This window comes from Pleurodeles waltl, chromosome 5 (genome assembly GCF_031143425.1).
Source record: "Pleurodeles waltl isolate 20211129_DDA chromosome 5, aPleWal1.hap1.20221129, whole genome shotgun sequence".
Lineage (NCBI taxonomy): Eukaryota > Metazoa > Chordata > Amphibia > Caudata > Salamandridae > Pleurodeles > Pleurodeles waltl.
The window spans coordinates 891301274-891317702 of NC_090444.1; the positions used below are offsets into that span (position 1 = coordinate 891301274).

Sequence of the window (16429 nt, forward strand, 5' to 3'; positions counted from 1 at the left end):
GAGACCTTGATGAGCAAAATCCATGGGAAGGTTCTGGAGATACAGATTTTATCACTTTTAAATGCAACTGTAAACAAGCATTGGTCGACAAAAACTTTGGAACTTTTTTTTTTTAACTTCAGAGAGTTATTTCAACTACTCCAGCCCAGATTGGGTGACCAAATCCGACAGGATGATGGTCTAGGGGCCAGAAAGAATACTTAAAACAGTTACCTGTCCCCAGAGCGTTTTTTCAGTCCAGTTCTGGCCTCTGGAGAACAACCGCCATAAACTATAATGTAGTGGTCCTGATGCGGGGGATGCAGAATGAAACAATCCTCAAGGATGCTCTGTGAGTTGCGGTTGACAGGGGTGCCCTTTTGTTGATTCATCCAGTTCATGGGTGATGTGGGGCGACTTAGGCCACAGAGGGCAAAGTCCTCTTTGATGCAGCTGATGCTGGGCTACAGGTTTCCTGAAACGCGGATCGGGCAAATTCCTTTGGTAGAGGCTAGTGTCCTGCTTGGGTGACCAATCCAGACTTTGATGACCCTCCCGGGTCCAGCAGACTGGTGCAAATTTCGGCCATTGAGAATCGGCCTCTTGGAATGCCTGGCTGGTGGCAGCAGCAAAACATCTGCAGTGGATACTAACTTGACAGTTTTGGCTTCTTTAGCTCTTGTGTCCCTAGCGTTGGTTCCAGGTGATGAGCCAACTTATCCTTGGAGTCACTGCTTTGATCTGGGAATCAACGTTTCCCTGAGCTAGGAGCCACAGGCACAGTCCAAACTTCACTAGCCCAAAGGGCAGCAGGTGCAGTCCTTCCAACGGTGCAGCCTCTTTATGTGCAGTTTCAAGGGAAATCTTTCTTCAGTCCTTTCTCCAAATCTGTCGCAATCTATGGTTCCAGTGTGCCGGGGGTGCCCATTTTATCCTGGAAAAGTGCCCTATGGGGCACAATGGGTTACTAGCCGATGGGCTAGTAGGTCCCCACCACTTTGGTGACAACGTTCCAGTGATGTGTGGCATTTGGCAATCCTAGAGTGCACTATTATTGCTACCCACCTCAGAGGCTACCTAAGAGCTACACGCCTAAGGGAAAACCGGTTTGTGGCTGAGTTTTTTTCCCTATCTGGCCCTGTCTCCACCTAGTCTACATAAACAAAAGGCAGCCTGATCAAGAGTGTTATCAGCATTTGCCCTTCAAAGGCGGCTTCCCCTTTAAAGCGTATCTTTTGGGCTAACAGCCTGAGTGGCTTTCTGGGAGTAGAGGTAACCTCTTGCCCTGCCCTGCAGCACCTGCCTTTGTTCCGAAGCCTGGGAGACGTTCACACATCTCCCAGGTGAGCAAAAAGGTGTCTGTTGGCCCAGGCCTTTGCAAGGCTACTGGACCAGCTGAGTCAGAGTGGCAGCTTTCAAAAATTTGCAGCTTTAATTGTGACATAAATTCGACCTGGACATTAGGTAAGGGTTTTGTTGTTAAGATCTATGAAAATAAATGTCCTACTTAACAATATATAGCTCCCTACCTTACTGCTCTATAGGTCTTCCTTAGAGGAGACGTACATATAGGGTTATGGGAAGAGGTGGCTTTGCCGTTCCAGTCTGCAGTGACAGGCTGGGGGGAATTTGTCCTTTGTCACACTCAGGGTGGCACAAACAGTGCTGCACCCTGAGTGGACACTCTGCCTTGCATGCCCTGGGTACCATATACTAGGGACTTTTAGGTAAGTCATCAATTGCCAATTGGGTATAGCCACATCGACATATTCTTTGTAAGAGGCCAAAGCACTGGCACTGAGAAATGGTTGGCTGCCCTCTGTGCACTCTCGGAGTAAAAAAACAATAGCAGCTAGTAGTTCAAATGGGGGCAAAAAGTCGGGGGAAATCTGCAAAAATCCTGTTTCCTTACATCAACTGGTTGAAATACATGCAAGCAATGACAGAAACGTCACCAAAACATGCTACCCCTTTAAAGAACTTTGAAGGGCACTCTTCATAATGAGGATCCCTTTGCATGCTGACCCTCACACCCATGTAAGCATTTCTGGCCACTTTTGTTTTTTCACCCTTTATGAGTAGCTGTAAGGGATTGCATTCTATTGTTTTTGGGTGTGCCTTTTTTTTGTGGTTTCTTTCTGGAGTTTCAGAAAACGTTGTTACAAATCTTGCAGGACATACAGTGAGCTATGTTTGCCACAGTCAGTCACAAAAGAAGGGACTACGTCCCTGTATTCTCGGGTAGTGTCACTACCTGACCTTACTGTCCCTATGTTTATTGTAGTGATTAAACATCTTTGTTATTCTTAATGATTCCTCACCCACCAATCTAGTTGGTGGCATGCTTCATCATAGCAGTTCAATCCAAGATGCCTAACGCATCAAGGGTGTACTTTGATGCCTGATTACAGTGGTGCAGGTTTTTACTTTGATGGACGATTGTCAAGAAATCATATGAAATGTGAATTACAGTTGTCTTTGGGGTGTCCACCAAAATGATGTATTTTAATGTTGGTACCCCTAGACAAGATTACAAACAGTTATGGATATGCTAAGAGATCTTAATGTACTCTCACATCCCTAATATTGGCCGACATTTTTCAGCCAATTCCTCCTGGTTGCCTGCTAAGTCATTTAGTGACACTACCTGAGAATGTGGTGATGTACTCGCTTCTTTTGTTGGTGTATATTTTCATATGAGAAGATGAGCAAGTTAATTTCTCACAAGTGTTCTCTAAGTGGCTTCTTCCTTTTGTCTTCTGGCAGGCTTGGTCCTTCTGTTTTCCCTTTTTTTATGCCCTGCTGTTTTAAATTCTGCTGGATACTTCTGATTGTAGATTCCTCACCTTGTGAATATTCCCCATGCACCAGACTGGATCTAGACACTCTAAAACAGTATTTCTGCACTGGTAGGTGGCCAGATGCGGCTCTGTGCCGACACTGCTCCTCTCCGGAATGATGAGCTTAGCTGCCTTTAAGCACCACAAATGCTCACTGACGTCTATTCCTGTATCATCTCCATGTTCTTTTCAAGTTTTATGTTTTTGTTGAGAGTTTTAGTAGTGTGAAGGGAGAACCTTCACCTCGTAAGAGAACAGAGTTCAAGCCATATAGAATTTGTGGCAAACATGTTTGACAGCTCCCCCCATGAAGTATATCTCTGGTTCCAAGGGTCACAGCACAATTCCAGGGCCTGTGGGGACTGTGCCCTATCCAGACCGTTCCATCAGCAGTTTCGCCCTTTTTGGGGCTATAGCAGCAATTTCCAATATTGCCAAGGACCTACCCTGTCACCAGCTCAACAAGTCTCAGCCCTTTCGTGACTGGGGCTGCAGTTTGCAAAGACCATGTCCAGGACATCAGGGACAACATGCTGCTCAGTCCCCCTGTCCTCCCCCATCATCCACAGCTACAAAACCATGTGAGTCTGCCCTACTTGGTGTACAACCACCCTGTTAAAGGCAGGATCTGATGGTTTCTCCAAGGGTGGCAAGCCATCACTTCAGACAAGTGGGTCCACCAAATCGTACATTGGGCTGCATCCTTCAATTTCTTTTCACCTTACCACACCTTCCACCACTGCCACAGTGGCTGACAGAAGACCACCTGCCCCTTTTGCAGCTGGAAGTTCATGCTCTTTTTGCCAAAGGACAATAGAGAGATTTCGAGCATAAGTAGAAGCTGGGTTTTACTCGCATTACTTTCGGGTGTTGAAGGACAACGGTGTTTGCCCAATTTTAATTCTTCACCCTGAACACTTAAATTCAAGATGCTCACATTAGCACAGGTTCTGCCTGCCCTAGACCCCTGGACTGGATGATGGTGTTGGACCTGCAGAACATTTTATTCTATATCCCCATCCTTCAGATCCACAGGTGCTACCTGCTGTTCTCATTGGGCAGGATCACTTTCAGTTTTCAGTGTTCCCTTGACCTCTCCAGTACCCCACAGAATGCTCACAAAAAGTGATGGTGCTGGTCACAGCACACCTTCAGAGGTTTGGGTGCCAGTCTTCCCCCTAACTTGACAACATTCTGTTGAAAGCAGGCTTGCAGGGGGTAGTCGTCCACCACCCACAGAAGACAGCAAACTTCCTCAAATTGTTTGTTGTTGTTCACACTTGACTTTTGTCGCAGCACTTCCTTTCATCTGGGCCTCTTTGGATAGAGTACGGTTTTGTTCCGTTTCCTCTGAGCAGAGAGTCCAGGGCATTTGGGCTATGATCCAGATTTTTAAAAATATTTAATTGTTTTGCAGCAATATAAAGAGGGTCAAACCTGGCTGTAGCAACAGCAGACATTGTTTAAATAGGAAAAGGAACAAACAACATAAATATAATTCTGCCCAGGCATTCACCCTCCTCTCCCCTGCCCATCCCACCTCAGACAGGGGTGGGATTGTTCTGACGATCTAGATATTTTTGGCTTCTCTCCTGGATCTGATGTCCTAATGGAACTCCATTACTCCGCTTGTCAGCCCACGCCATCTTCTAAACCAGGTACATCATTTACATGGCCATCACACCAGCATCCCTGCTTATCTTGCACCTACGCTCAGCATCTCTGGTGTTTCTCTGCACACCACCAGACTGCAGAAAAAAACAGGACAACATACCTCTCCCATCTGTGCACCCAGGATCGGGAACAACACCCCTGTATGCATCAGGACTATCCCAACACTGCTCCAACTCTTTATCATAACTCCGCTTCCTCTATCCTATAACTTGCCAACTTTAAGGCTGGCTAGGTCTGTGCTATAGAAATAACATATAGATGCATACATTTAGAGGTTTCAGTATAGATGACTGATGTTGCTGAGATTATTGGCAACCTGTATCCTACTGGTGACGCATGCCAGATGGCATATGCAGGCTCTGCCATGGGACCTGATGTCCCAATTGGCATAGCAGCAGGGGAATAGGTTGAAATGTATTTGGATTTCGAAGTAGACTGCAAAGTCTCTGCAGTGGTGGAAAGTGATTGGGACTGTGGCAGACCCCTCTTTCTACCCCATTCAGAATTGACAGTGGCCATGAAAACATCCCTTCTGGGTTGAGGAGGCCATCTGGGAGAGATGGAGATCAGAGGCCTCTGGTTTCTGGCGGAAGCTCGACTAAACAGTTTGTTGGAGTTGAGGCCTATTAGCTTGGCCTTCAGGTCCTTCCTGTCCACCATTAGAGGAAGGCTTGTGCAGGCACTCACAGATATCACCGCCAGGTGGGATTGGAACAAGCAGGGAAGGGCCTTAGGTTCTGTGCCACAGAGCTCTACACCTCTAGAAGAGGCTGGATTCTCCGGGGAGCGTCTCTGGTAGTGAACCACTTGGCAGGATCTTTAAACGCAAGGCCGGACAAACTCAGCTTCCAACACTTAGTAAACCACGAATGCCAGTTACAGCTGGAGGTGGCATAATGCATTTTCCATCAATGGGAAGAATCCTGGCTCTATCATTTTGCCACCACCAGGAATAACAGCATTGCTGCACATCAGAGTTTCCAAGAAGGCTGTCTCTTGGAGACTGATTCTTCCTAGAGTGAAGCTCTGGACTCCTGTATTCCTTCCCATCACTGCCTCTTCGTGTTGATGAAGATCAGGAACAACCGGGCCCTAGTCATCTAAATTGCACTAGATTGGGCCAGGAGAGTGTGGTACACAGAACTCCTGGGCATGACATTTGTCCTTCAGTTCAGCTGTTGCTTTGTGAGGAGCGTCTGTTGTCACAGCAAGACAGCTGCACCCGGTTCTGCACAATCTACATCTCCATGCTTGAAGATTTAGCGTCGGCACCTGACCTTATTTGACCTTACTTCTGAGGTCATTGATATCATCTTACCAGTGAAGTGTCCATCTACAAAATCGGTGTAGGGTAGTCGTTGCAACAAATTTGTGGCTTGATGTGGCACCTGCTAAACTGACCCACTGCAAGCCAAGTTGTCAAGTTTTGTCATTTGTTTTGTCCTTGGCCCAGCAAGGAATGGCTTTGGTCACTGTTTAAAAGCGGTTTATCTGCTCTTTTCGCTTTTTTGCAATTGCTGAATTAACCTTTGTTTTTTAAATCATCTGTTGTGTTCAGATTTTTGAATGGTTTGAAACACTTTTTCCTCCTACAGCTTTTAAGATGCTGTGAGGGGTGTGTGAGGGGGGAGGGGGTGGGGGTTGTACTTAGATCTCACTTTTTGATGTGCCCCTTTTGAGCCACTGCACAGTTGTCCATTAAGCCTTCAGACATTTAAAACGGTCTTTCTCATTGCAATATTCTCATCTAGGCATGTAAGCGAGCTGCATACTTTTTCTATCAACCTCCCTTATACAACATTCTTCCCAGATAAATTGGTGTTGAGGACAGAGCTTCATTTCTTGTGAAAGTGGTCACTCCATTTCATGTCTGACAATCGCCTTTCTGGCATTCTTTGCCCCCAAATTATCCATCTCAGAAGGAAGAGAGACTCCAATATTTGGACCCAATAAGGACACTAAGTTTTAATCCGAATCGCACCAAGACTATTGAGTGGATGGTTAGCTCTTTGTGGGACATTCTGGAGCAAAGAAAGACAAGGCAGTGCAAGAACAGACAACCTCCTGATGGGGTGCTCTCTGCATAATATTTGCCCCGTACTGGAAGCAGCTTCCAGAAGTCTTATGGGCTCATTCCACCAGAGTTAAAGCGGTTACTGCTGCACGAGCGTGTGGAGTACCCGTCCTGGACATTTGTTAGTTGACTACGTGGGTGACTGTTCAGATAGCACTGTTGCTTTGACGGGTTACTCGATAGAGGATTTTGGCCGATCGGTCCTACAGGACTTTTTAATCTGAGCCAGTTGAGAGATCCACCACATGGGTAAGTACTGCTTTGATATCTAATTATCACAAGTTGCGGAATCTGTGGTTAGAAGTATCCATCAAAAGAAAAATTTAGTATCCTCAGTAATGATCTTTTTGGTGGATATTCTGACTGCAGATTCCAAACCTACCCTCCCTCCCCCGTGCTGTGAACTGGACTCCCTCTAAAAAGGTCCCAGTCTAGAGGTCGGCGTACTGTCCATGCCAATATGCAGTTAGGCTCCATATCTGATGGTGTGGACATCTCAAAACAATTGACATCAGTGCTCAAGGGTGGCGCTAATACTTGGCTCTGCTCATCACTTCTGGAATAGAAAGATGTCTGCATAGAGTCTCACAATGGCAGCTACCGATGCTCAGGAGTACTGCTTTAGATTTTCCAGATCCAGTCCTAAGGATTATTCAAAAGGCGAGGACTATGCAGTTTGCTATAGTATCCAGCAGAAAAATCATTACCAAAGGTAACTGGTTTTTTGTTTCCCTACTTTTGCCATCCTCTGTAACGCTGTGTTCTGCACAGGTTTCTCCAGCAAACCTCAGACATTTTTGGATTCAGTGTTGGAGAAACCATTTTAGAAGAGATAAACTAATCGCTTCAGGAGTTGTGCTGCTCTTTAACCAGAGAGAGCATTTAAGCCTTGAGGAACAAGTAAATCGTATACAGTTTGTATTCTTCACCATACCAGGTTTATGTTTAAAAAAAATAATAATAAAATCGATCTTAGACCTCCCATGCTCCTACGAAATGTATTCAAAATCACTCAATGGACAACCTTAATGGAAAGTATTGTCTCCGTTCCAAACTCCTTAATTTGTGTGTTTTTTTTCTGTTTTTTTTCTTTTTAACTCTGAGAAAGAAGCTGAGCACTTCCTAATCCTTTATTCATTTTCATTATGCTGAAGTTTAAATACTAAGGTAGTTCCAGTGCTGCTTGCTAACTCTACGGGCATCTTGCTTTACTTGGCCATGCTGTGACTGAGAACAGTTTAGTGGCAACTGCACATTCCCTTCGATTGAATCAGTCTTAAGAATCACAAATTAAGAATCTCTGTTACATTTATGAGGTTTGTTTGTATTAATGTTGTTGCATTACCATTGGTAAAATATTGGTTGATAATTTTGTTTTAGCTATTTGTGTGTTTCATTTCGGCTCCTTTATGAGTCAAAATGGATTTCAACAGGGAGCCTAATATTTAACAGCTCCGATTCCTTTCAGGTGCTGCTGGAGTGTCCTTTAGCAATGAGCTTTGCTTTAAAATGAGTCAGGATGGCTTAATGGGCCAGACAGTTTATATATGGTGGAAACTGCTAATTTGGTGCCTGCAGCATCTTCCCTTACCCCGAAAGCTCCATAGAATGTAGTCTCCCTGACACAAGGTACCATATTGCCCTCTTTTAACCTCTACTTGGGCATCTCTTTTATGCAGTCTACAGTAGGAAGCCTGATTTAATGATTGAGTCCTGTTGTCACTAACAATGATCAATCAAATCAGAAGACCTGAAGCCAAATCTTAAAGAATATCAACTACTTTAAAATGTTTGTTCCTGGAGCCGGAGAGTACAGTTTTCTTTGTAGTGGCAAGGGGTTTGTCGGTTGAGGTGTTAACAAGTGGTTAACTGCTAGAAGTTTCCCCCCAGTGATGAGTCCTTTTTTGACATTTGGGTCAGGTCTGGTTGACCCCCTAATAAATTTATTTCCCACAAAAAATATCCATGCCAAATTTGCGTACTTCAGGTTGGAGATTGTAAATGCACCCACGTTTGTAGTTTCCCTTGAGTGAAACTGAGAAAATGCCTAAAATGTAGAAAATTGTTGGTTGTGTTTACATAAAATGTGGGGAGAGGCGTCATGAAAGTGTTTTTTTTCCCCTAAACATTGCACCAGTAAGTGCGAAGTACTCCCGTACTCCCTCCTCCTGGCTTTCAGAACTAGGGAGGGTTTTTATGGAAAAAATAAACACTAAACATAATTTGGGATTTTTCTAACTGGTGGTGTTTATTTCCTATTTTTGTGTGTGTGCATGTTTTTATTTTTATTTTTTTTATTGTCTACCAACTTTAGTTTTACAGGGAAGGTGATATGAAAACCCATAGGTGAGCCAGTAAAGCTGTACATTTATAAAACATACACAAAATTCTGAATACCACAAAGGGTCATTTGAATAGATTGCTATTGTACATTTCTTTAGGGAAACCATGAACAATCAAAAACAAATGAAAATAAGTAAGAAACAATACAGATAGGAGGCAGTGTATTTGTCTGTAATTTCTGGCCCTGATGGCTTATTTGCAAAAGTAATACATAGTTACTTCTGAATATATTGTGCTTCTTGCTAGACCAAATCATATGATGCCCAGAACAGTCAACTGAGCTGGAGGTTATAATGGTTTTCTGTTGTATACTAATCCAGCATCAATTCATATCCTAAAACCTAATGAATGAAACATGAGAAAGAAGGAAACCTATGCATTTCTAAAATGTGCCCAAGAGTCCAAGGTTAGGAGTAGGGGTTATTTGTAGTATTATAAAGTTGGGGCTACCAAATTCCTAGTTCATAGCATTTGGTACATCGGGCGTTTGACAAAAAGCTATTTTTGCACACTAACTTAGATTTGGAAACTAAAAATGTAGAGACTTTTAATACATTATAACAAAAGTTTTAGTAGTCTGCGTTCCCACATTTCTCCTGTTGAAAGTGGTACACTACATGTGATTGGTCCTATCGCACAGGACAGTCCATGCCCCCAAATGCAATGTGGAAACATCAAGATTTCTACTTCCAAATTCAGTCATTCTTGGGGGGGGGGGGTGTAGATGCGGTATTTGGGCTTGTAATGGCAGAAACTAGTCACCTAGATGAGTCTGAGGTGGTGTGATTTGTATTCAGTGGCATGTCTGGATCCCACCATGTTTTTTTCTTACCCAAAATGCATTCTAAATATCAAAATGTGGGTAGAAAAAAAACCCATTTTCCTCATTTGTGTGATGGAACATTATGGAACTTGCAGTCAGTAGCACAAGTTCTGCTTTTCTTCATTCCTACACTTCTCCTGATGAAAAAAATAGTACTCCACATTTGTGCCTGTGTACCTATTGTACCAGACAGGAGCTGGTCCAACTTTGGACTGTGTGTGTTTTAGTCTGTTCCTATTACCTGTGATGGGCCTACTTTCACACATGGGATACTTTTCTCTTGGGAAACAGGTTGGGATGCGTAGGATTTTGTAGGAACCATTGTGCACTTCAAGCAAGCCACAAAACCCTTGATTCGCCTGAGCCCAAGTTGTCAGAAAAGTCCAGCATTAGTAGGCATTTCTAAGTACTAGTTGACCCCAGGTCCAAATCTTACAGCCATCCACTATGGAAAGAGAGGACAATTTTTGTTTCTTGTTGGCACAGCTTTGATGTTCCCAGGCAATTCTGAGTAAGACGATGCCAGGATGCATGCAAGCCATTATAGAGCCTGAATCCTGGCGACATCCCAATGGCAATTTAGAGGAATCTCAGTTATAGTTGGAGTGCAGTTTTGACAAATAGACAGGAAGAGAAGGGGTAAACATTGCATGCTTCTTCCATGATGGAAGGGGGTGAAGGTGGTGAGCAGAACGGCTGTGTAGGATCCAGGGGTATGGGAGCATTTCAATGCCAGTATGGACGAGACACCTCCATCCCCCAAACGTTTGTTTTCTACATTACTTTTTTACTCTTGTCTATAGGGCTTTATGCCCCCCTTCAAAAAGATTAGAAGTAAATTTACAACATGACTCGTTTGGGGCAGAAGAACTATATGGGACATTCAGGAGGAAGGACCCAGTGCCACTACGGACTGCCCTCTAACCCATACATAATACAAAGATATATATATATATTTTTTTAAACCTCATGTCTAGTGGTGCATTTTGCGCTTGAGGTTAGGCATATTAGTGGTGAATTCCAGTGTCTACCTTTCGGGAGGCAGAAAGACTGCTGGACAGCCCAAAGCCCCCTCTTTTTTTCCCGGTGTCTAGTGAGTTTTCTACCTCCCACCTGGGGTGGAGAGATTGGTGTCAAATCCCCCAATATGCATCCCCCAGGGAGCCTTGGTGGCAGAAAGGCTATGTGAGCCATGGCAGTGTTGACACATTTTTGAAGGTTGGCTCATCCAGGCAGTTGGCAACCATCTCCAGACAATTCGAACCTCTTGTCATCTTTGTGTTTCACTATCAGTGTGCCGAAATTAGACCTGACATCTTGACAGACGTTCCCCTTTATCAGAGCCATTTCGGACACAGTGGGGTTTCTTGCCTTTCCCCTGGGAAAGTGAGATAATAGCATTCAGGGTATGATCGTAATCTTGGATTTCAGTGAGATTAACTGTTGAGCCTGATGTCCTCCTGCATCCTGCTGGTCAAGAATGCCAGGTGGCATACGTTGGCTTGTTAGTGGGATCTAAGTCTCAGTGGGTTAATACTAAGGGGACCTCTCTAGCCCATGTTCAGATTTCAAAGGATACTGTTAATTTTTTTTTTTTAAATGCAGTAGTGTTTAGTGAACCACAATTGTCTTCGGCAGACCCCTTTCCCTACCCCACCCAGAGCGGACAATGGTGTGCGATGTCTCGCTTCTAGGTTGGGGCGGCCGTCTGGGAGGGATGAAGATCAGACGTCCTTTGCCTCCAACGATGTCCTGGCTCCATATAACCATCTGGAGGTAAGGGCAACCGACTTGGTGGAGAAAGCCTTCCTTCCCTCCATCAAGGGGAGGCTGGTTCAGGTGCTCATGGATTCACCATATTGTACTTCAATGTAGAGGGTGGGGTGGAGTTGCGGACCAATTGTCAGGAGACCCTGCACTTCTTGAAATGTCTGGACCACCAAGGGAGCTTCCTGGTGGTAAATCATGTGGCAGGCTCTTTGAACTTAGCCGTTGATGCCTAGTGAATCACAAGTGGCAGTTTCCCCAAGATGTGGCCCAAGTTCTTTTCCGGAAATGAGGAGGACCTTGGCTCTATCTGTTCACCACCCCAGGGAAACCACAGTGCCTGCTGGTCTGCACATTGGAGTTTCCAGTTAGTCTCACTCAGAGATGCATTCTGCCATTAATGGAACTCAGGACACCTATATGCCTTTCCGCTGATACCACTCTTGCCCCAAGTTATCAAGAAGATCAGGACCAACTGGGCCCAAGTCATCGTAGTAGATCTGAATTTGGGCACAGAGTAAGGTATCCAGAACTCCTGGGCTTAAGCATCTGTCCTACAACCAGGCTGTCCCTTCAGGAGGATGTGCTTTTGCAGAAATCCAAGCCAGGTTTGCGCCCAGGCCTTTGCAATCTCCAGTTTGAGAGTCAACAGCTGAAAACCTTCAACCTTCCTCCAGAGGTGGTTGATGTCATCCTGGCAGCCAGACGTCCCTCAAAAACTGTATTCACCTGTCGTTGGGACAGATTTGTGACTTGGTGGGGTACACAGCAGTTAGACCCACCACAGGCAGAGTTATCTGACATTCTGTTTGTTTTGTCCTTAAACAATGAGGGCTGATCCAGCAACCACAACAAAGCAGAAAGGTACCCTTTAATTGTGCCCAGAAAAAAGCCTTACCAGGTTAAGTCTGTAGTTGTTATGCATATTGATTTTCAAAGAGCTACATTATTTGTGCCCCCCCCTTTTTGTTTGTCATACATAATAGGTCCTTAACTTGGTTCTTACCTTCCTGATGTGCACTCCCTTTGATGTGCTTCACAGCTGCCCCTTAGGCATACTCGCCCTCAAGGCAGTGTCTCATTGTCTTTACATCGACACAGCATATGAGTGAGCTTCAAGCTCTGTGTAAGCCTACCGCACACCACCATCTTCCCAGTTAAGCTGGCTTTGCAAACATGAGCATCTATCTTGGCTAATGTTGATGCTGTTCCACATCAATCAGAACATCAATTTGCCGGCGTTCTGTACTGACCTCACCCTCTAAGGAGGATGAGAGACTCCACCACTCGAACCCGGAGAGTGCGCTGAGCTTCTACACCGATCGTACCAAAGAACACAGGGTGGGCGATCAGCTCTTTGTGGGGTTCTCTGGAGCAAAAAAAGGCAAGGCAGTGCAGAAGAGAACCTTCTTTCACTAGATCGTTCTTTGCATTAAGATCTGCTATGCGTTGGCTACAAAGCAGCCTCCAGAAGGATCCATGCTTATTCTACCAGGGTCAAAGCTGCTCACATTGCGTTGATGCGCAAGTCCCTGTCCTAGACATTTTCCAGGCGACAATGTGGTCATCTTAAGTTCCAAAGCACTATTGCCTGAACAGTCAGATCCACCGAGAGGGGTATTTTGCCCACTTGGGCCTGCAGGACTTTCTGGTTTGAGTCCATTCACAGACCCACCTATATATAGGTGCTGCTTTGGTATCTGTTCAGGAAGTAAGGATCAGTGCCTAGAAGTCTTTAGCACAAGAAAAAGTTACTTACCTTTGGTAATGCTCTTTCTGGTAGAGACTTCAGCTGCAGATTCCTCACCAGCCCCCTATTTCTCTCTCTTCTGTGATTGAACTCTACCATTAATATCTCAAGTCTAGGAATCTGCACACCGGTCACACTGATTTTGCTTCTGGGGCTCTTCGTCTGGCTGGCGTGGACTGTCACAAAAGCAACTAACGTCGGAGAGTAGGAGAAGTGCCAATATAAGCTCCACATGTCGTTTCCTCAGTGGGAGGGTGTCAGTGCAGATTTACATGGTACGCAGAGGTACTGCTGAACTGATTCCAGATCCTGTTTGATGCCTGGGGAATATTTAAAATAAATATGGAATCCGGTTAGATAGTCTCTACCAGAAAGTGGGTTACTGAAGGTAAGTAGCCTGTTCTTTTATGAACAGATCTTTTTGTGTTTGCACAATGTAATTTTATGATGCAAATCTGTGTCACTTTAGTCTGTCACCTATGCCATGTCCCACGTTATTGTTGGTGCTTTGAGAATTTCAATTTGTTTTATTTCTTGCTAATTTGCATTGCAGATCTTCAATTTGTGTGGATGTTGTGCATTTCTATGTAGGCCATATTGATTAACTTTGTCAAATTATTAATTCTCTGAAATAAGAGTAATTGCTTACTGGTTAACTCTAAACCATTTTATGACTGCCTACGTTAAGAGATATCTATGTGTATGTGTGCATGTAAATATGTATGTGCACGCCAAACAGATCTACTAAACAGTTAATAAGTTATGTTTCTGACTCAAATGTGTTAAACCTCTGAAATGTGGCAGTTACGGTTGCTGCCCAAACCATAACTGAAGCCTCCCCCCTACACTGTATGACATCTCACATGACGGCCTTGATGACATAACTGACAATATTGATGACTTTACACACATATATATATATATATATATATATATATATATATATATATATATCATTAACATCACTTTTTCAACCTTAACTTTTGCCACGCTCTTGTGCTGTGCATATCACACTTGAAATAATTGCAGTCATCACTTATGACCTCATTAATTACATAATTACTCAGTGTGGCTGGTGTAGGTAGAATGCGTTTTGAAAGATATTTTTTTAATGTTTTGCACTACTTTAGTTACTAATTCAGTTTCTTGTGGGTCATGAAGTAAATAAGAGCACTGCTATTGCTTAGTGCGATAACTTGGGTTTAGAAAGAGTTATTAACTGATGATTGAGGTTTCAGTCCAGTATTGTAGATTGATACTTTTTTGGTGTGGACTGTATTGTATTTGTTGACTGACTATACAGGGAGTTTTTGCCTTTTCTCCGCTAATAGATGCCTTCAGAACAAAGTACTATAACAGTAGACAGTTCAGTTCTGCCAAATGTTTTTGTAATAGTGTTTATTTTTAGTTATTTACAGGGCTTAGAGCTCCAGCACGAGGATTATTACTGTTTGGTCCACCAGGAAATGGAAAGACCATGTTGGTAAGGGATTTTTTTCAACATATTTGTGAAATAAAATTGCATATTTGCCTATAAAACTTAAACTGGGTTGGTAGGACGTGATCACTCTTATTTTGTGTTCGACAAAAATTGTTTAGTTAATCCTGTTTTGCAGCACTAGTTCTCTTGCTAATGACAAGTGGGTCTTTGTGTGACTTTTAAGGCTGGGAATGCTAAAGTACCTGTTGTTTTATAAGTGAAGGTGCTATGGGCCTTAATGGATGTGACCCATCTACTTTCCCTAATTAAGATGGAATGGTGTAAAACTATCTGAATGAGAGTTTCTTTTTAACAAAATAGAGTCAGGAATCACCAATTAAATCTGAAATAAAGGTATATTTACTCTTGGGAAGTTGCATCCAATCAACTTTTGCATTTCACTCTGACATTTGGAACAGCTGACCTATAGTTTTGCATGGACGTTAGGATCACTGTCTTAATGCAGCTGGCAGTCATAGTAATTTAGTGTCAAAGAAAGTGCTTCTTAAACCCCTGCCTAGTTAACATGTGCCTCTTTTCCCATTGCACATAGAACCCTTTTTAGGTTTTATGTTAATGGCACTGCAGAGCAGCACCATTAAGGGCAAATGTTATATGGATTTTCCATGTAATAACAAGTGCAGTGCTGTTCAGTGATATCGCCATGGAAAACAAAATATTGTTGCTTGCAGGCAAAGGAAGAAAATAACTTTCCCTTGCAGTACAGCCGAGCCAAAACAATTTACCCTTTCTGTATTTGCAGCATGGAGAAACATTAGCACTCTGCCTGTCTTCCAAGCTGCACTCAAGCTTGGATACAACCCCTGCAACCAGCAGACAGGAGTGAGGGGGCAGGGAACTGAGCCCACATTACAGCCTAGCCTTCATGCAGGTAGTAAACTGCAGCTGTCCAGGTGCATATTGGAGCGGAGTGTGGGCTCCTCCACTGCATAATTTTGCTGCCTTCCCACAGCATTCCGTTTTGGAGACCAGAGGAAGCAGGGAACAGTGTTGCATTTTCGATCAATGTCTGATTATCCTGTTAGCCACTGCTTACTGGTTCTTGTTCTCAAGTGCCTCTGTCCCTGCATATTTGTATGAACCTTCTGTAGTGGCAGCTTGCAAGCGGTTGTTTTAGTTATAAAGCACAACTGTAACCTTGAATGACATCCTGGTGCTTATTACAGCTATGCAGGTGTGATGAGGTAACTCAAGTTGCATCGTTAGAGTATAGAGCCAGGTGTTCAGTGATTTGCGAAGACGCAGTAATTCTGAGGTGGAACAAAGAACTGGAGGCAAATAATTCCACAGATGAGAGGCCTGGACTGTACAGGACCTACCTCCAATGTGTATGAACTCGTACTTTAGAATAGCCTTGTTGCTTAAGAAGTTTGTCTTCGAGATATATAAGGCCAGCCTGATGGTTGGCCTTGTGCAGCAAACAGAGAGACATTAAAACAGCTCTGAGGTACAGGTAGTCAATGCAGTCTGTCCAAGACAACAGATGTCAAAGCCTTACGTGGAAGAGCCCACAACAAGCAAGTTCTTACCCTCTGTATTCTGGGGGCATTTGAGCAGATAGTCGGGGGCCCCCAGAAACATTCAGTTTCCATAGACTAGTCTGCTCATGATTGTCGCTTGGACAACTAGTGGCTGTAGATGTTGTGGTAGTAGGAGCAGTGTCTTGCATAGAGTTCTC

The 16429-nt window shown here is 43.9% G+C and overlaps 1 protein-coding gene across 4 annotated transcripts in view; it reads left to right on the forward strand.

Moving 5' to 3' along the window:
* SPAST (spastin) overlaps positions 1-16429 on the forward strand; it is a 465871-nt gene that overhangs the window by 151079 nt on the left and 298363 nt on the right. For all 4 annotated transcript variants that reach the window (XM_069235003.1, XM_069235001.1, XM_069235002.1 and 1 more), the window contains one exon: positions 14659-14733. In XM_069235003.1, the coding sequence (XP_069091104.1) occupies positions 14659-14733 (75 nt within the window). The remainder of the gene's footprint in view (positions 1-14658; positions 14734-16429) is intronic.